Source organism: Anguilla rostrata, chromosome 16 (assembly GCF_018555375.3).
Source record: "Anguilla rostrata isolate EN2019 chromosome 16, ASM1855537v3, whole genome shotgun sequence".
NCBI classification, from domain to species: Eukaryota; Metazoa; Chordata; class Actinopteri; order Anguilliformes; family Anguillidae; genus Anguilla; species Anguilla rostrata.
The window spans coordinates 18,296,700-18,318,917 of NC_057948.1; the positions used below are offsets into that span (position 1 = coordinate 18,296,700).

General features: G+C 41.6%; 1 protein-coding gene across 1 annotated transcript; it reads right to left on the bottom strand.

The window, feature by feature from the left end:
- Positions 1–141: 141 nt before the first annotated feature.
- On the bottom strand, positions 142–22,171 carry LOC135242709 (neuronal acetylcholine receptor subunit alpha-7). Its single transcript, XM_064313919.1, has 10 exons — positions 20,229–22,171; positions 17,383–17,522; positions 15,159–15,203; positions 11,935–12,044; positions 10,470–10,549; positions 8,563–8,730; positions 6,787–6,981; positions 3,189–3,275; positions 2,294–2,403; positions 142–2,067 (listed from the first exon to the last, which is right to left on the bottom strand). The coding sequence occupies exons 1-10, from the start codon at positions 20,281–20,283 to the stop codon at positions 1,537–1,539; spliced, it is 1,521 nt and encodes a 506-aa protein (XP_064169989.1). The 5' UTR covers positions 20,284–22,171; the 3' UTR covers positions 142–1,536.
- Between the last annotated feature and the right edge of the window lie 47 nt (positions 22,172–22,218).

Below are 22,218 nucleotides of genomic sequence, written 5' to 3' on the forward strand. Positions count from 1 at the left end.
TAGAATATCGCTTTCAGTTGAAAACAATGATACATTCTCTGCACAATGCGACTTTATGTCAAAGTAAGGAACTGTAAATAAAACTTTGGTTTCCTTAGTTACATGACATCTAAAAAAATACATTTATTCGTAGGCGTTCACAAAACTTTGTATTTCACAAAACACACCAAGAACATATCAGACTTCTATATTTCTTTTACACAAGGGTGAGGAGGCTGAAATTCACGGGTACATAACATGACCTTTTTTCTAGTATGTGTTTGTGTTTGTGTGTGTGTGTGTCTGCTTGTGCCTTTCTGTGTAGAATTAGGTAGGGTGAGCTCAGTAGTGTCAGGCTTCTGTACATGTGTGTGTGGTCCTGTGTAGGGGGAACTCGGTAGGCGCTGTGAGTTCTGCACTCTGTGCGTGTATGTGCGCATGTAGTTTTGTGTATTGCTGGTTCTGGACTCTGGTGTTGCAAGCGTCAGTTCTGCTGTCCATGGTGTTAACTCTTCTCTATGCCCCAACCTATTCTATGTGAATAGGCTACACAACGTGGTAACAGATTCTGTACAGTAACAAGATTGGCCAGCTCCTGCATTCTTTTCATCCACTTTACTTACATATTCTAGAAGGTTCTGACTGGTAATGGGAGAGTTCAGGTCGATATTAGGGTTTATGAATATTCATGAAGGGGTGTGCCCCTGTGTCCAAAGACAGAACATGCACTGCCACCACTGTCCTTGGTCATGGCCCTTGATTCATAATGAGGCAGCAAACTGGAATGTTCAGCTTCAGAACAAGCAGAGAGAAATCTTTCAGTGTTAAGAGTACAGAGCTGACCATCCGGTTAGCGCAGATAATCTTTAGTCGCAGCAAGAACAGTGGTTGTAGGTGTAAGTTTTAAATAAGCTAGTTTCATGCACACGTGGCTTATATTTATCAGAATTTGTCCAAATAGACAGCTGTTAGAGCACCTCTGTTTAACAGTGCTTTTAATGCTGTTTATAATGAGCTGATTGTTTGCATTCTGCAGGACCATTCATAACAGAATTTGAAAATGAATTCATTCTGGAGTCCAATATTTTAACAGATAAATGATTCAAACATATTTCTTAATTAAAATCTTTTTTGTCTTTATTGTTCAATACCAAATTCTGCTCAGTTTATGTGATATAAGACCTCATCCTTAATGAAACTCAAAAAGATCAATTAAATCACAGGACACTTGTAAAGTCCTTTGGAAAACAAAATAAATAAACACAGTAAACTACAGTAATTACGTGGTGCTACACACTTGGATTATATGTATAAACAGTGCCATGATTGATACCTAACCTGGGACACACAAAAAATCCACCAATCACATCACATGAAAACATTTACACTGCTACAGACTGGGAGAAACGTCTTAAGTACCCTGAACAAATTACTTCTAAGCAATTAATATACATGAGTGCACTTGAAAAATGGCCTGGGAAATGTGGAGGGACAGAGTGTGTGTGTTTCTTTTGTGAGGGGGATGGGAAGGTTATGGAAATTGCCAGGGGGAGGGGCTCAAGTAAAGTCCTTGGAGATGGCCTCCACAAAGTTGGGGGCGGACATGAGGATGCCGATGGTGCAGAGGATGGTGAAGAGGGAGAAGGCCATGAGGCAGAGCCTGTCGATGACGGAGGCAGCAAACTTCCACTCGTTGCAGACGGACTCGTCCTCGTCCTGGTCGTGGAAGCGCTTGGCGATGTAGCGCACCTCCTCCAGGATCTTGGCTAACTCGGGGTCCCTGCCCCCACCAGCAGGGGGCGCCGATGCGCCGGGCAGCAGCATCTCCTCCTCGCCCGTGGCCACCAGCCGGCTGCAGATGACGCCGGAATCGGGCGTGGTTGTGTAGTGCATGCTCTCCATCCCTCTGAAGCCGATGTAGAGCATGTTGCCGTTGGTGGACTGCGGGGGTGCCGTGCCGGCGTTGAGCTCCACGCTGGACAAGCTGCCCCGTGGCTGCTTGTTATGGCAGGCCAGCCGAACCCTCTCCTCCCCCGGACGCTTCATCCGAAGGAACCAGGCGCACCAGTTCAGCAAAATGATGCGCGTCTGTACACGTCAACAGAGCAAATCATTAGCACAGGGGAGCCCCTTTATTCCTGCAGCTTATCCAGATTGTACTATGGATGTACCATACAGAAATTCCACTCACACTGCAATCCCTTCCCTGTGCACACAACCACTGATCCGCCAACTGTAACCTTCAAGGGCTTAATGGAATTTCAATGTAGTGCACATTCTTTGCAACTGTAGAAGGGGGAAAAAATGAGCTCACCCATTTTGGCATTTTGCCCCCGTCAGGATCGTGGTGGTGGTACTGCAAAACCAGGACTGTTGCAATCACAGAGAGACCCACGATGACCATGGTGGTGGCAAAGTACTGAGCTGCCAATTTGGAAAGATTTTAATTAATGTATATTTAAAAGTTAATGATGCATGCATCATCAAACATTTTATTTGGCCTTTTCCTTTCATGGTTTCAACATGCTTACCTTGTACATGCGGGGCATTGTTCTAAAAAATTATTTCATTACAATTATCAAATTTCTTTTCCATCAATAATTATAGTATGTTTTACAAGGATTTGGATATCCACTTGATCACAGATATTTCAAAATTCCCATGACCACATTCACAATGACATGCACATGTTCATTTCTACCATACAACGCTTCATAAATATGCATGTGACTGAAATGTATTTTTCATATTTGAGGAATTGCTGGATGTGAATAAAATTAGTTTCATTTTTATGCCAAATAAATACCTTTCAGGACATACATTTATTCATAGGCAAATACACTCACTTCTGGACAGAATGGTAAAAAATGAGAAAGCAACCGTGCACTCTGTTGATCAGGTCTAAAGTAATAGTGATGGCTTCATCCTTCAGGAAGTTTCAATCACAAAAACAACCGGGGTGTGCTTTGGGTGAGAAATGAGGCCTGCAGGCTTGAGCAATCCCATTAAAGATGACATTCGGATGGGAGAGGGATAAACAAATACCTTTCCTGGCACAGCGAGGCTCACGTTTTTACCAAATGCTGCCTCCTGTATTTGACAACTTCCTGTCATTTTCTGCCTTCATCTCCTCTCCCTTGTCATTTCAGAAGCTGGTTATTTAGCAAAGGTGCTGACACAGTTCCTCGTGGAGAATAAACTTAGCTCACCGATTAGTGGCACGGAGTCTGATGTTGCTGGCATAATCTCTGCCACCAGGAGCATGAAGACAGTCAGGGAGAGTAGAACCGTGATTCCTGGGACAGAGGACCAATCAGGGATTAGCCAATCAGCAATTAGCCAATGGCAGGATACGAAATATAGAACACTCACTTCACCTCACTGTTAGCCTCAGTGTACCTACCAAACATGATCCTTAAAAAAACAACTTATTTTTTCATGGGAAAACTTCATTTGTAGTGTCATACACAATACAGTAAAATCACCACACAAAGACAACAAAACACTAAAATTTAAGCACTAGAAGACTTTTACAGTCATTTATAGATCAGAGATTTACAGCAGCCCAGTACAAATTACTGTTGGAGACATAAATAATGAAGTGGAACAGTTGCTGTGCAAGAGGGTTACAGCTTTGCTTAGTTCAAATTAAAATCAGGAAAGGATGGCCAGGAGTCACCATTTACATTTTGGAGCCTAATTGAGTTTGGCACTAATTCTAATAGACATCTCTTGGTCCTCACAGGGAGAGACTGAACTTTGACCTGCTGGCAGTGGTACGTACTGCTCACTTAAGGAGAAAGTGGGGTTTTATAATCTGAACACAGACGTTCTGAGTGTGCAGTCCCAGGCAGCCTCTACAGACAGCACTGCTGGGTGTTCTGATACCACCAATGTGCACCCAGACTGCAGCATGTCTGTTATCAGTTTTCAAAGCAGAGCGGTGCCTCTGGGTGAGTAGAATATGCTGCAAATGTCCCCACTCCGTTTCCTGTGTGTGGTCTTTATCTGAGCTGCTTTCTCCCTTCTAAGGACCAGTCTGAAGCACGATTCTCTAACCCGCAGCTGCACTGAGCACTGCAACAAAGTCAGCAGAACCTTCACTTAACAGCATTCACAGCTAGGCAGCTTTGATTCTGAAACTCATTTGCAGGCCTAGAGGTTCAAGGTGTCTCAGAGAAGGAACTTCCTCGCTCAACTGCGGACCATACATTATTCAACTTAATCCTTCAGGAAGTTTCCTAATGAGCTCTGCGGATCAATAGCCCACCAGAATCTCCAGGAAGTGAGATGGATTTAACACACTCCCTATAATTTAGAGTGATTTTCATCCCACCGAACCGCTGTTAGTTTACTCCAGGATGCAGACGGTGAAGTTTACATTTTACTGCTTTGCATGATACACGCACCAAGGTCTGGAAATCTTAATGACTCAGATAAACTACAGTAGACTGATTGTTTCCTAATCTAAGCACCATCTTGCACAAGATATAAACAGCAGGGTGTTGCTCAATTAACTTCCAGTAGTCACTGGTTCAAGAACATCAATTGGCTTCTGCTGTGGACCAACTGCCACGAGAGCAATGTTGCTAGTGACACATAGAAACCCTTTTATAAATCTGCAAGAAAAACCCAGGATTGTGGTTGGACACTCTATGCATTTAGAAATTGTGGAAGTCATCTCGGAAAGACAATCAGATTACTGTGTGCTAAAATCTTACCTGGGATTGATTTTCATACGTGTATAGATGTATTAGCTGATAAGTGTGAGATTAACCACAGGTCAATATTTAGAAAACAGACCTACAGTGAGCTCCATAAGGTTTGGGACAAAGACTTTTTTTTCTTGATTTGGCTCTGTACTCCACAATTTTAGATTTGTAAACAAACAATTCACATCTGGTTAAATTGGACATTCTCAGGTTTTATTTTAAGGGTATTTTTTTTATACATTTTGGTTTCACCATGTAGAAAGTACAGCACATTTTAAATACAGCCCCCCATTTCAGGGCACCATAATATTTGAAACAGGTGTTTAGTGATGAGTCAGGTGTTCAGTTGCTTCCTTATAAGACAGCTTTCAGCATCTAGTCTTGATTCTAGTCTCTTAATTGCCTTTGGAGTCTGTTGAACCACAGTTGTGCCAATTAAAATCAAGGAAGCCATTACGATGCTGAGAAATAAGAAACAGTCAGAGACTAAGCCTTAGGCTTACCAAAACCAACTGTTTGGAACATAATTAAGAAGTAAGAGAGCACTGGTGAGCTCAGTAATCGCCAAGGGCCTGGTAGGCCGAGGCAGACCTCTGCAGTGGATGATCGCAGAAACACCTGTCTGACAGATCAAAAACACTCTTCAGGAGGCAAGCGTGGATGTGTCAGTTACTACTGTTCACAAAATACTTCACTTCACAGAACTACAGAGGCTACACTGCAAGATGGAAACCACTAATTAGCCGCAAAAACAGAATGGCCAGGTTACAGTTTGCTAAGAACTATCTAAAAGAGCCTGCAGAGTTCTGGAAAAAGGTTGCATGGACAGATGAGACATTATCAGGGTAATGTCTCAGGGTGATGGCAAGAGCAAAATTTGGAGGCCAAAAGAAACCGGACCCAAATGAAAAAAGCTTATTGAGTTCAGTTGAGATTTTCAAGGTTTCTCCATAATTTTAAGCCCTTTCTAGTACAGCTGAGAAAAGCAAGCCAAATCAATTTTGCTTTTTACTCAGAGTCCCTCGGGGAGCACCCCGCCTCCCCACCACCAACAGCTGAACCCCCTTCACGTGTGGCCACAGACCAGTGCGCGTTTAGGCTTTTAAATTAAACCTGCTGTTCATTCGGGGAGCACAGAACTCTCCCGTCAGAGGGGCACACCCGTGCGGCTGCTTTCTTCATCTCGCGTCAGGCAGTCAGTAATTTACACCCCTCTGAGTCAGCAGGAGGAGACAGCCGCGGCGGCGGGGAGCAGAACACCCTTCAGCCCTGCACAGTCAGCCAGCCACCTGGCCGGGCAGGAGGACCAAAACTAACTAATTACATGAAATGCAAATCCCCTGGGCGGGGATCGATTTTTTCCCCTTGATTTATGACTCCAGGAGCAAGGACAGCCTCAGCTGTATGTCAAACTAAAAGAACAGCTATGGAAATAAAATTTTGAGGACACCGCAGGGTGTCTCTTGTCCCAGCAATGGCTAAAGTTCCTGTTTCTTCTGTAAGCCACCAAGAGTAATGTCCATCAGAATGGTGTGTTTATATATTTTGTGGTAGATGCAACTTAAATTCTGGTTTTTCCTGCATCCAGAAAACCATTCAGCCATCATCAAGGACCAGCTGCCTGGGGACAAATGCAGCTGGTGACGTAGAACCACAAATTACCAAAGGACCATGGTTCAGGTGCCAAGCAACTAGCCTGTTAAGCAATCCTGTTCTCTTCACAATATAAACACTCTCAGCTAAAAATAAGGCTTCACTGCTACCAACTGGGTAGTGCAGACTGACTGAAAGCAAGCATTCTGTACTGCTGTGCTATTATACTCCTGTAGGCATCATGAGCTGATTCTATCACAGTGTCAGATCACAAGAAGCATAAGAGGAAAAGTACAATGTATCAAGCCAAAGAGATTTTTAAAAAGCAGTAAAATTAACTCACCCAGAGTCAAGAGATTTAGAGCACAGCGGTAAAATGAACTCACCCAGAGTTAAGATTTAAAGGGAAGTGGTAAGGAAAGCACAGCGGTAAATTGAACTCACCCAGAGTTAAGATTTAAAGGGAAGTGGTAAGGAAAGCACAGCGGTAAAATAAGCTCACCCAGGGAGATCTTCTCCCCAGAATCTGCAGGCAGGAGGAAGACCAGCAGGGCCAGGGTGGAGATCAGCACGCAGGGGATGAGCAGATTCAGTCCGTAGTACAGAGTGCGCCTCCTCATCACCACCGTGAAGGTCACGTCTGGGTACGGCTCCTTGCAGCAGTCATAGAACCTCTCGTTCCTGTGTCCGGGGACCTCTGCACCGAAAGGCCATTACAGTGAAGTTATCTGCTTAGTGAATATCCTCCTTCAGGCTAAATGACAAAGGTTCACAATTCACAATTCACCATATTTGCAGCCAGATACTTTGTTAAAAGGATTCAGGATGCGCAAAAAAAAAAGGGGGTAAAAAATTCAAGGGAGATAAGAATGTGCAAGCGAGCCCAGTTCCCCACCTACGACATCACACTTCTAGTACACTAAATGTACACACACAAATCTGCACATGAAGCACATGAGAATGCATGGTAAGAATGCTAAGGTCATGAATACCTTCCACTTCCATTTGAGTCTCATGGGTAAAGCAAGGTGATTAATCTCCCTGAACACAGCTCAGACCAGCTCTTGTCATTACTTTCGAATGGTACTCCTCTATAACGGTTAGCCAAGCCAGAGCAGACCCCTGCACCAAGCTGATATCATGGACCACAGAGCAAACAGGCACCGGCAACACAGCCCACACTGCTGATTAATTACTCAATGTCACCCTGCTGTGAAAGGTTTAGCCTCGCAGAAAATGGACACAATGGCCACCTTCCCTTGCTGCTGTGCTGCAGCCAGGTACCATTAAAAATGAATACTTTTAACACACCCACCTTAAATGGCTTCCGACTGGCCAGTGTCACTGTGTGCCCTGTACTGCTGAAAATGACCACTGGCAGGCAACCACATCAGAGCAGCGCACTAACACCGAGTGACACACCGGTGAACTGAGAGGGACTGATATCAATTCAAAACTGGAGAGCAAATGATGAAACCAGTTGTAAAGGAAAACAACCTAAAAGAAAAACTTTACCATAAGTATTCAGAGCAGGTTTAGCTTCCTCAGCCTGAGGAAGATCAGTCCTCTGCTTTCCTACTTGTTTGAAAACCGTGTTTCACCCGCCTAAGGGAAGTTTGAAAAATTTCAGCTGGTGCTCACGCTCTGCTGCAGGATGACACAGTCTGGCGCGCGATGCAGGCAGTTAAGATCAACAGCCCCCGCAGAGGGACATTAGCAGGGCTGATTAGAGTAACAGGGAGGGACAGCAGGCGACGCAGGGCTGTGCTGTGCGTGTCATCCCTGGGGGGCCCACCGGTCCCAGCAGGTCCGAACAGCCACTCGGCAACATCTGCACGCTCCGCCCGACGGGGGCCAGAGGGGAAGCGGCTGCAGAGCCGGAGGAGGGATTCCTAATGGCTCCCCAGCACGAGCAGCGCGGCAATCCATTTGCTATATAACGGCCCCTCAGTTAGATTAAATGTCACTTTTCTCCTGTGGCCCAGCCAGATGTCCTGACAGCTTTAGAGTCATTCTCATACTTTACACAGTGTGCTGCCTTAGAGCGAGCTCTGTGAGCTCAGCTAGCTGAGAAGTGTGTCCCAGAGACCCCACACAAGGTGAAGTTTGAAGTTTGTGACTGACAGACTGACTGGTGGCGATGATGATGGCTAATTATTATTATTATTATTATTATTGATAATACTACTACAACTACTACTACTACTACTACTACTGCTACTACTACTAATAATAATAATAATACAGTGCTTGGAAAAGCTTAGTCAGTTATGCTTACCTACAAGGTCCCACTCTCCATTGGCAATATACCCAGTGGTATCGGCCTCAATCATCTGCAGGTCCAGGGACCAGCCTCCATAGGTCCATGAGCCAAACTTGAGGTCACACCTCTGGATGTCAAATGGAAACCAGCGGACATCAATGTAGCAGGTACTCTTGAAGATGCCTTGAAAGGACAGGGGCATGTGAACTAAGGCCGTAATCATCAGCATACATTACAACAATTAATATCAACTAATCTCTAGCACATAGCAAACAAACACATATCACCCTTCAAATAAATACTAAAATATCAGTTCCTGCCAGTTTTATGTTACATCAGTTTGTGCACAACCTAGAAACCATTCTTGAATTATATCCATAAAACATGTAAAATGTAGAGCTGATAAGAAATTCCCATGTTATTTGACATACAGTGTTATTCATAGTGTCCATTCTGCTATAACCGCATTTTACTACTTTACTTTTTTCTCCAAGGCATTTCACAAGAGAAAGCAAAGATCGTGTGGATGGGAGAGGAATCTACACACAGGCATGGATGATATATGAGCCAACCACACAAGTACTCAGTTCATACGGAAAGGTTCACAATTCACCATGCTGAAAACAGACAGACATTAAAAAATTATTCCCTGTTATAAGCACGGGTGAAAAAAAATGAATGTGGCGTAGTCAGCAGACAGTTGACTCATGGGGAGGAAAAAGGCCAGTGAATATGATGTCACCGGGAGAATGGATGAGGGTCCTTCATTAAGTCAAAGTGGAGACCGAAAATCCAATTTGGTCACAATCACAGAGCAACTGGAGCCCGTCTCCACTCGTCATATCCCTCGCTTCCAGGGACACAAGCGCTGGGGACACAAGCGCGTCAGACCTGTGCAGTAACCCTGTGTGGTTCACTGCCTGTTCATATCCAGCACCCCCCCCCCCCACCATCTCCTTATGAATTCACTTCAAACACAGGGATACCACAGTTTATGCCTGTATTGATTTCCCTGTGGTAAATCCCTCAGGTTTTCTGCAGGCTAAGGGAAAATCAGAAAGGACAGGACCGAGCTACACAAGCAATCACCTGGTCTGACAGGTAAGTCCACTGACCTCCTTTACTAAATGGGGCAGGTGGGGGGAGGGTTCCCACACTGTCCAGGGTCTTTAAGGCAAGATGGGTGACATTACCGCGCCAGCGGTCCAGTGCAGTGCAGTGTGCGACACAAAAGAATATCACTTTAAGCCCATTTTAGCCCTTTGCCTTCTTGCACTGTGCAAGCATGCAGAAAGGACATTGTACCAGCTCTCATTTAAATGTAACTGCACAGCCACTGTTCTAATTCTGATATAAATCAACGAGTGCCTTCACGTCTTCTGCAAAAGGTCATAAATTTGATTTAGAGGGAAAACATGGCAGTATTTCACGCATGCCCTCTCCGGGCTGTATTCATATTGTCCTGCACAAAGGGAAGAGGAATGTGTTGACTATGGGCAAGAAATCAAACATGTTGTCTTTACATCTTTTGGATCAGCACAAAGAGCCAATCAAGATTGTTTTCAGCTGTCGCTTGGCTGTTTTCAGTGCATTATTGTTTCAGCATAAAGAATTATGATCCGTTTAAAGTGCATATTCAATCATTTAGACACAGATTCATAAATTGCTAATCTACATACGAGAGAAAACTTCTGCTGTCAACTGAGACACAAAGCTTACTTTTAAACTGGTTATATCAGCTCATAGTCAATAGTACACAATCACCGTTCATATTATAGATATGTACACAAAGTTATGAATTAAATTTCCATGCAGATGGGGATCTTGCTTAAATTACCCCTACATTATCTGTTGGAGAGGAAGGTGTAATTTTCGATGGGGGGGGGGGATTTTATTTTAAGTGAGGGGAGGCTAGATCTCACCTGGTGGCAGATACTGGCAGTACCCGGAGGAGTTGACCAGCACATTGGTGTGGAAAGTAGCATCAAACCTCTCATCAGCACTGTTGGGGAAAAAAGACACAGACTCAATGCAGAACAGCATTTATGTGCACATAAAATTTAACCTCGTAGGTTTAGTGGAAAACATGACGATAAAGCACTCATGTGCTGACGAGTCATTACGACCGAGGGAAGGCTGCGTAAATCATTGCTTACTCATCGCCCGCAAAACAAACGACACACTTTTGGGTCGATAAAGCATACAGTACGTATGAGCTGTAGGCTGTGGGTTGGAACTGTGCAAATTATCCTAAACCGAGAAGGCAGAACTTACTATAAGACCAACAGGAGAAAAACCACAACTACAAAAATACAACCAAAATACAGACTTGGTACACCAAAATGAGAAGTAGACTAGTACGTTTGCTTAAACAGACAAGCGTGTTTGACACAATGGTGATACTTTTTAATATATGCCTGAATTTTATGCAAAATATGTGCTGGAAACATTCATATTTGACATTTTTGTTTGATTTAATGTCAACTTAGGAGATCAAGCAAACTGCCTCCAGCTTATCAAATCAAGAGATTTGAACTAGCACTGCATTAGTTATTAATCAAATATAACAAGACGGACGGAATTCAAACATGGAAAATCATGCACAATATACCACAAGTTATATAACCTTAATGGTTTTGGTCATATATAAATAGAAGAATTACAAATGCTGAGGAATTTAAAATGCACAGCTGCCTCTTTTGTGCATTCAAAAGAGGCAGCTGTACAGAATGTATTACTTTGGATAAAATTATTTGCAAAACAGTATCTCTGTTAGCATTAGTCATTAACATCATGAACAAAATGTTTATAGATACATGCATTTTCATAATATTGTATTCAAGTGTTAATGGTGCACATTTTTGAGAAACGTAACACCAAATTCCTCCCAGTATAGATAATTACAAAAACTGTCCACTGCTGTAGACTTCATTTCTGTAAATTAATTGTCTAAGGGGTTAGGCCAAGCAGGACAAGTTCAAATTGGGAGAATTCATTCCTACACCAAAGAGTCACTGCAATGCAAAGTACAGTAATCCACTTAGAAACACAGGCTTTATTCTGAGAGACAGTGACAAACAAGCCCACAAGCACTTCACCATGCAGCAGAGTAAGTCTCCATATTCTTATTTATTTTATCACCCCAGCCCTCCTCCCAAAAATTTGATTCATCCACCTCAAGTACAAGTCAACCACTGTATTTGGTGCTTTATATATTGCTGTCATTTTTTACAGATAAAACCAGATGTATAGCCTTATTGTACTGACTGAAGCCATCAGCAACTGCTAGTTTATATTTTTAAAATCGGTTTCAAACCACACAGACATCACACAAAGCTTTCAAATAATTCAAGCTCCCAGTTAGAGTGGTTCATCTGTGTACCTCACCTGTTATACAGTAAAATATCTGGCTTCCATATTTGGCTATCAGGAAACCTCACATTTGTCACACCAGGATAGTCTGAGGTGTTCCATTGAAGGTAGTAGTCATTCCAGTACTGGAAGAGATAGACATCAGATTATAATATACACATACAAAAGGATATACTTACACATTTTGCTCAAACATGTTTTGTCAAAGGGCCTTATATGTCTGGTCTCCACAAAATAATAAATTGTCACAGCCATAGTGCTGTGTACACCATCTTGTCAAAACAAAGTAGTGCCCATGTCAAGCACACACATTTGTGAGCCTACGATAGCTGAACTGAAAACATTCTGCTACATTATCACATAGCAGCAATCTCTCAGCAAAATATACAGAGGACTGGGTTCAAGAAACACAAATAAAATTGGTTCATATAAATAACTTGCTTCAGAAAGACGTGATAATGGGTGTTTGATGAAACAGCTGCTGACAGGTTCCTAAATAATTAGAAAAAAACCGTAGAATCCATTCACCTGGACATGGGGGGAGAAGAGCAAGAAAACATGTTTCTGCCCAGAGCCACCTGCTGAACTCTGCATTCCTAACCCTGACAGATCTAATCAGCCATATTCGCAAGATGAGTCCATTAAACACCCCCCCCCCCTCCACACTATCCCTTTAAGTCAATTTCAATTAGCAATAAAACAGGCAGCTCTTTCAAAAACAGTTGCTCAATTTAGTAAGGCCAGTGTATATATCATCTCTAATTGCATCATTCCTGTCTGACATCATAGTTTGGCGCTGGACAAATATGTATAACAGATGGTAAAAGAAGTGAGCGCTCACAAAATGGATTATGCAGGAGCAAGCCCATTTATACGGCATTTGCCTGCTTCAAAGAGCAGCAGAGCTTAGCATGCTCTGCAAATCCACTATAGACAATCACATCACTCTGCTTGACTGAGTCAGGAAATACACTCAAGGATTCCAGATCCGTCATCTGAGGAGATAGCCGTTTGGGTGCTGTATGGCCGTAATAGATCTGATCACTATGCTGGATCTCCCCGTTGCTATATTGGGCAGTGCAGAACAAAGGACAAGGTCAGCAGAATTGTGACTGGAGGCTCGTGTGTACAGATCCTGAGTGAGGCATGAATGTATCCTCTAGGACACTTTATGGCTCCACTAAAATCCATCAAACATGTCATTTCTCATAGTGAGAATATAAGATATGCAAAAACTCTACAACAGTAAGATAAATTAATGCTCTTTTACACCCTCCAGCAAAATATTAATTTTTGTCCAAATCAATGTTTGAAACGGGCATGATGATGACATTTGGAAAGTACTTGGTGCTGCAGGCACAAAACAGCAAAACCCCCACCAAACTCCATAAGCAGAATACTTCAGTGGGTTAATTAAGAAGTGAGGACAAAACAGTGGTACAGACAGCAGGCAAAATCTAATTAAGCAAAAAGAGTATAGTACGCTGCAAGCCTCCTTGAAAAAGCCCGAATGAACAAGGTATTTCTGCAGGAACAGAATAACATATTTAATAGAATAACAGTGTCTGGGAGATTTTTTAAAGGTTCAAGTGTACATTTTGAGGAACAAGGAAACACTAAGACTGAACATAGTAATCACAAAAAAGAAGAGATAAGTGTTTTAAAACTTTTTTAAACATTGGCATCACAACTATGTGAGTTTTGGCTGGAATTAAAATTACAGAAAAGATTTCAGAAAAGTAAAAGCATTTAAGAATGTAATGCTTAATATATTAAATATATCATATAGTATATCACAAACCATGTGGGGGATTGTGGAAAACAAATAACACCCTTACTGAGACATATTGTCATTTCCCCACAAAACATTTAACAGCGATTCAATGGAATCAACTAAAATAACTAATGTATTAATTCTAATTAAGAAGCACTTAGGTGATTAGTACTTGGTGCAGCCTTCCCAGGCAGGGAAAACCACGCTGAGGATTTTATTATAACGTGATAAAGTTAGAGAACACTATTAGAGGGATCTTGAACCATCCCTCTGAGAAGAACCTTTCAAGATCCTTGAGTACCTAAGGCTTTTGCTTATGAATTGCCCTCTTCAATTCAGACCGCAGGTTTTCAAAAGGGTTTAAGCATGGAGACTGACATGACCGTTGTAAAGCACTGATTCTGCTTTCACAGAACAAGAGCCCCCGGTCTACTGGAATCAGGTAGAGGTGCTTTTCCTTCCATGCATCCGTCATCCCTTTTGACAACAAATATGCTGACAGTGTACACTGCTGAAAAGTTTAACTATTTATTCTCTGTACTCATTACCTGATTTGTGTAGGTGAACAACCATCTGTCTCTTTTGATTTGACAGTTCTTTGGCCTCCCCCAATGGTGATGGATGATAGAGATTTTACAGACGTTACCTCATTTTTATACCCTAGTGAAGCAGGAAGTGATGGCAGGCCACTATATAGTTCCCTAAGACTGAGATGAACTCAAATAAGTAGAATTTTATTGTATTTATTGCAGTTTTGGAACGCCTCATTACCATTTTTTTTCCCTATAGCCTTTCTTCCCTCATTTTCATCAAGAGTGTCAATAGTTCTGGACCTGATTGTATAAGGTAATACTGAATGCTTGAAAAAAATATTTTGTTCGTGTGCACAGCAAGTTCATTTTTGATTAAGGTTTATATCACCGGGACAGAAGCCAGTGCCTTTAGGTTCTTTTAGAGCCAAATAAAGAAGGGAACTTACAAGTTAATTTTTAAGGATGCTTAATGCACCTATGTCTCCAGGCCCCCAAGGGGATGTCACTGGGCCTATTTAATGATCTTCAGTTTCAATAGTTTAATTTTCTTAATGTAGTGGCCTCACAATGCCAGGACCATGAGGAGGGGGCGGGGGGGCGGGGGGATGGGCGGTGGTCGGGTTTGAGCCAAGGAGGAGGGTACGGAGAGAGGCTACTGCTGTCACGAGTCTCCTGGGAATGTTTTTTGGATAAATGTCAGGATTATGCATTCAGGACACATCACGGTGCCGCAGAGAGCGTCTTCTGACCATCAAGATGCACAAGATCTAAGGGAGGACTTACAAACGCGATTCAAATAGCCAAACAAACGCAGTTTTATCTGGACACTGTTTTCAGTGATTATGAAGCAAGAATCTATTCTGTTATGAGTGTGGTGGTATGGAATACTTACACAGTATAATACAACACAAAGGCAATAAAAAGTGGCTTACCAACTGCAACCATATGTTGGTTGTTAAAACCTGGTTCTTCTCATCCTGTAACATATTAAGGCACATTAGTTTATGTTCCTCTTCAAGACATGTTCATGATAATGCAGGAATTTATCTTAGAACATATTCATTTTTAAAAGATGTATAAATTTCAGAAAACACAAAATCAAACTTGAGTAAATATTTATAAATGCATAACTGTACAGAATACTACTACCGTTACTGTTACTATTACACCTATACCTCCCTTGTACTGTACACCAACTCATAATAATAACAACTAATTAATGCATTAATTTGAGTTTCTCCTCCTTTTACACAAAGAGTCTCAAGCATCATGGTAAAGTAAATAAAACTCCCATCATAGGGTAACCCACAGTCCTGTAGTAATTTATCAAAAAGCTAAGAAATAATATTAAAACAGAACCAAATGACATAAATAGTTTCAGCATACAGTACACATTAGGAGGAATATACCAACATATTCATCTGCACATACAACATAATAATGACAAATATAACCAACTTATTATCGCAACATTAGCTTGAATCACACTACTGTTATTCCAGTTTATTATTCCCACGAAAAGGAATTTGTGATGAATTTTACTCAGCTCATTTCTCACCGATAACACAGGTGTTCTCACATGTAAAGGCTTCATAGAAAAAAAACAGGTCAAGACATTTGATTTTATGGGACTGTTCTATCATGGAAATCAATATAATTTTCCTTTCCATTTTTTATGAAGTACTTAAATATGTTCTTCAACAGAAATGGCTTTTAAATAACCACAATGGGGGCACACAGTGAGGAGATGTGTGCAGCTTGCACTGTTGTGTGAAGAAATCCGATCCAGTACATTCTTGAATCCACCGTGATTTTTTATGCTTCTCCAAATCAGGATTACATTTGAGTTCCACAAGCCGTAATTTTACACAATGATTACCCAACCATGGGCCCGGGTGTGCTAACGGAGCACTTGGAATATGAAAGAGCTGAAAGGGGAAGGGACTGAATAACCAGGCCTCAGTGACTCCGTGCGCAGCTTCCGCCAGGGAGGAGGACACGGGTGGCAGTGCCATAGACGAGTGGCACAGCTAGGGGTCTCAGCGCGGCCCAGGTGCCGCAGATGCATGGCTGAGGCAGTGCGCCATTTCATTGGCTGTCAGAACAACCACTCAGAACGCACTCTGGGAGCGTGTTCAGGGGGAGCTCACACAGTGCTCATCTACAGTGCAGTCTGTAAGTGTTCGGACTGTGACACAATTTTTGCATTTTTTTTTTGTCTCTGTACTCCAGCACATTTGGCTTAAAAGAATGAAAAAAATGAATATGAGGTTAAAGTGCAAGACTGTCAGCTTTAATTTATGGGTATTTACACCCGTATCCAGTGATCCATGTAGAAATTACAACCCTTTTTACACAGTCCCCTCAGCTCACAGAGGAAGGGGCTTTTAGGTCCCTAGTTCCAGCTAAGCATTCCATATTCCTTTGTACAGTACAGCTCTCCATTATGTACTTGGTGGCCTTTTGGTCTAAAAATCTGCAATAAGAACCACAACATATGAGCACAAGACTTTACTTCAGCATCTACAAATTTATTGCTTCCCAGTGTTTGCTGAATGGAGCACATCAAATCGAACTGCCACGTGGACACTGGAAAAGACTGGAGAACTGGTTGAGACAAAGGAGAAATCTCAAAGATTAAGAGATGAATTGGTGATGATGTAATGGCCCCACAATAGATTACGTCCCAAGGGACTTGTTTAGAGGAATTGGATTTGGTGTTTTTGGAGTTAGGTGGGTTTAAGTTGGCCACAGTTCTGTGAGTTATCTCTGGATTAGTTCCACCCAACAACACTACACACAACCACTAACTCTTCCAATGATTGATGCAGACCACATTAAAATTAGTCCTAGAGTACTTTTGATTAACAATTTCCCAGTGTGTTCTATTGGCAGAATGTGCAATGAAGACTCAAAGCACAAAGAATAATATGGTATCCCATAATGGCACCCATGCCACTGTGCGCAGGTAATTACATTTTAAGGTAACATTACCACACATATGAAATAAATACAGTTTATGCAACAAGCCAATTTCCAATGTCTGTTACTTGTGTGAGTGTGTGTGTGTGTACATGTGCATGTACATATTTACCCCCCTTCCAGAATGACTGCATTGATCACAGTCAGTGTTGATGGATGGGCGCACCAACTCACCACATCCATAATCTGCATTAGGCTGAAACTGAAGTTGACGGTAAGGGAATGGGAGTCATTGAACACGGGCCTCTCCAGCGGGTTGTAATTTGTCATCAGGTCTCTGTACAATCTCCGCTGATGCTCCCCTTGCAGGGAGACTAGGTAGAAAGGGAGGGGGGGAGAAGAAAGAGAAAGAGAGAGAAAGAGAGAGAGAGAGAGAGAGAGAGAGGGAAAGGGAGCGCGAGAAAGAGTGAGAGAGAGAGAGAGAGAGGGAGGGAGGAGAGAGAGAGAGAGAGAGAGAGAAACCAGAAATTCAAAAAAGTCCAAAACAGGTTCCTCTCAAGTTTTGTCTACTTTTCATGTCATCAGCAATTTGAAAGAAAGTTTGAAAAAAACTCATTAAAATATTTTAACATGACAGTATATCCTTGACCTTGGGTTCAGAACTAGTCTTGGATAAAGCACAACTCCGCACCCACTTCAACAAGAATTTCACCACAAGGACAGTTGAATGTAGCCAGAAATGTCAACGTTTTGCATTAGGGAGTGAATAAGAACGGGAGGACCTTACAAATCAGAGAAGGCCTGGCTAGCGCTGTTCATTCAAACCCTGGTTTATTGATCCATGAATCTCATTGGACAGTGGATCCCATACAAAGAAACACTTTGCTTTCAATACCACGCGCACTTGCCAATTAATTTCTAACCATACTACCCCCTCAGCTATACCTACACAAGCATCAATGCCTGGGGCAGGGGTTGTTTTTTCACTGTAGTCTTCAGACAGGAATGCAAAACCTTTTTTGCTGTAAAAAATGTGTCTGGCAGGGGAAGACATTGACAATGACAAGGTGAGGGGGACATGTTCTCCCTCCCTCATCCCCAAACACAAGTATTCTGACTGATGGCTTAAACCTTCATAGAATTTGAAGCTCAGAGTTGTTCTTGAGACTTTCAGGTAAACTACTTTTAATAGGTTGTTTTTATAGCAAAAAATAGCAAAAAAAGACAGCGTGCCAATTGTTCTAATTTTAATTTTGTGTGGTATGTAGATTTACATTAGTTTGCTATTTGAAACTCTTTTTTACTTTACTTTTACTTTTGTTTACTTTATTATCCGAAGAATCTCGGTCACCATGATAACAACTCAAAACAGAGGCACTCTAATTTGATTGAGACCTCAGGTTGGGATGAGAGAATCGATGAGTTCACACTGTCCTTCTCTACTCTAAACTATTTGCTACCTATCCATTCATCTCCAATTAGGCATTAGGCCGAGTGAACAGAAAACCGCTTTTAGTGCTGGGACCAGGGTCGAATTTGGTCACAACCCAGTCATAATCTAATTTCCGCAGGAACATGTGCAGGTCACTTACTCTTGTTGGAGAAAAAGACTATCGTTAAAATCCATCAACAATGACGTAGGAAAATGGCCCACATTTCCGGAACTGAGCTTCATACCGGATAGACTACACAGAGGCGTATCGTGGCACAGAATCTAATTAGGAATGAAATTTATGTAATGAGACATATTGATTAGAACTAAAATGGATAAGCTGCATGTAAGACTGGTGCAGACGCCAATTAGAGATAGAGAAATGTAAACTCTAGATGACATTTCTTCATTTAAGCTATGGTAAATTAAATGTTGCATGAATATCTGACAGACATGCCAGACAGCGAGGCCACATACGCTACAGTGTATTGAAGATAAGTGCAGACTAGAGCCCGATGTCATTCAGCAAATTTGATTGGCATCTAGGCTACTACACATCATCATAACCCCAGTTACGAGGTCCAAAGACACACCAATTCGATCATTCTGAATAATGTATTCAGCACTTCACGCATTGTTTTAGCACAACCGACATCAGTGGGGGGACATTGTGAGCCTGATTTTAATCGGGGGGGGAGGCAGAAAACATCTTAAAAGTGCGACTGGGTGGCTTTCCAGTGAGCCTACAGTTTGTTGAATAATGTATCTGGAAGGGGCCCAGCAACGTGTTAAAATGCTGTTTTTCCTCGAGAGAAATGTTATGCATATCAACAAAAGGTGCTTACTTCGGCTATTTGCCTCAGAAATAACACACAATATGCATTAGATGTCATATTTTCCAGTGTCACAATCCTTCTAGCCGAACGTCCTGAAAACAGGAAAAGTCACTTACGAAAACTGTCATTATAGCCTAGCCGATTCAGGGCTAAACCATGCAAAATTAATATTAACAATAAACCAAATTCTTCTCGTATCGTTATGCAGGTATATGTAGTACAATGTCATATATTCGGACAGGGGAAGATTCTGTCCCAAAACAGAACTATTCTTCTCGGCGATTCAGCACTGACCAAACTGGCTACTAAAATGTAATTCTGTCGAGAGCAGCAGAGCTTTCAGTTCACAAGGAAGATTTCCCCTATAATTACTCCAATGCGACGCTGATCATTTAGGAACAGCACGCTTTTGAATTATCCGGTTGCGCTCTAAAAGTTGAGCATCCTTATTCTCATTTGAAGGATACACAGTTGGCAAGGGCGTACATATGTCTATGGTACGCTGAAGAGAACATGGGACAACGACAGTAACTGTCTAAACACCGCTTATAGACATTTAGTGAAACAAAGTGAACAAGATTGTGTTACAGTAGATTGAAACAAAAACTAAGGCGATGAAAACAGTTCTCTAACCGAAGCATAAACACAGCTTAGAGACATTTCGTAAGGCTAGCCTATATGCAGCAAGGAAACGAAGATGTTATAAACTAAATCTTGATTAAAGTCCACCCATCTAGGTAGGCTATATTTTGTGATGTAAATGACCAATGATTAATGGAATTAATTAAAGATTAATATCATGAAGAACCTACCGTTTAACAAGCAGGCAGTGCCAACAAAGTAGAGGGTAAAATTCCGAATCCCCATTGTATTCAAATGGTAGATAGGCTATATAAAAAGCCTATGCTTCGTAGCCTAAATCGCAGACTAGAAGCATTGAATGGATGAATTCAAAAATTCTATGAAAATACCATCTGGTAGGCTATCCCGCAAAGCGTGATTCCGTTTCACATGGGTGAGATATTCATACGGAGGTTTAGACAATAAAAAGCAAGGACGACGTGAGTGGAGATGAATTTGTATTTGTGCGCGAGGTAGGGGGGCAAAGAGCCGCTCCTCCCTTAAGCCCGTAAACGGGGTAGGGGGAGACTCGGAGTTGGCTAATGAACCCACATGGTCGTGACAAAGGTAGTGAAGTATAGGCTACGGCTTCGCTCGACTCTACAGGCGCATCCCGTGCTGCCATACAGGCTATTCACTGAAGAGGCATACTATATGTTCACTTTATAAAGGAAGGAAACCATCCGAAGCTAATAGTCAGATACAAGCGTAAAACAATTAACTGTAAATGACAGCTACAAAATTAATTATCAACTAAACTAAAATAAGAAAAAGCAAAGCATTATTGCACTTTTATGAGCAGAAAGCTCAGGTGATACAGAAAGCCCGAATCGGTCGTATCGGTTTTCTCCTTTACGATTTGACAATATAGAAATGGTTCCGCGTTGTTAATTTTAATTGCAACATCATTTGATACATGAAACCGTAAAGGAAAGAAATTAAAATGCAGTGCGATCCATCTGGTTTTTGAGAAGATCGGAACGATGCAAATGGTTGTCTATTATTCTTGCGATTCCCTCTAGAGTAGTAAACATTTAATGCTTAGTAGAGGTCGTTGCCTCTAAAAGCCTACAATTTCCACTTTGATCCAAGGAAAAATCCTAGTCACTAGCAGGCAGGTTACATCACAAAATTCTCCAAAAAATGTTGAAATTAGATCACAATCTTCGATATTTAACTTCTGACCCATACAAATGGAAAACGAACTAAGATAGTTAGTTAATATAACTAAGTATAGTATCGCTATCATTTCAACAGTACAAAAAACAAAAAACAAAAACAATTTAAACACGAATTGAATACTGGACAAAACTCAAACCTACGCCTCGTGTCACTGTAAATGACTTACCATCTCATTAGTAATGTCTACTGCAAGTTGCCTCAGAGGAATGGCAGCTAATAATTTCCAGTGAGTGGCAGAAAGGATTGTAATCCTTATCGGCAGCACAATTAACAAAAATGATTTATATTTATCTTATTTTGTTTGCACCAATAACACTACCATATCCACAAAGAAGAACTTCTATGCTATAAATTTGAACAGCAGACTGGTAGGGTGCTATTTAAAAAGTGTCTTCTTGGTATAACCGGGCAATGTAGATATTATATTCAAAATTAAGCATTAATAGTGCGCATATTCATGCAGTTATGGAAATCCATGCTGCGTACAATAAATCATAATAAATCATCTTCATTGAGGCTATATGCCTACAGTACCATATATTTTTAGCAGAAAAACTTGCTTCAAAGCATTTTTCCACCATACAAACAATAGGAAATATGATTCTAAATTCGGTCTCTCAGGACATCTATTTCAAGAAATTGTTAGGAACACAACCAGGGATTACCATTAAATTGTCCTTCAGCTACAGGAATGTATAAACACATCATAAATTACAAGGCACTTGAAACTTCGCGGTGATTACTAGTGTAAACGTTGCCAGGCGGGTCAGCAGACGCACAAACCATAGTTTAAAATGATTCCGCAACATTCAGTGGCATCTAGTGGCACCTGAAGGTAATCCACTTTATCGCACCATTTAAAACCAACCAGCCAAGGCTTTTTTTCTTACCTCGCAACCCGCTTGACTGCTAGAAATATTCCGACCTGTGCAGTTGATAAAATCGTATCATGAGGGTGCAGTCAGAAATTTTGTATATTTATGGTGGCGTAAAATAACT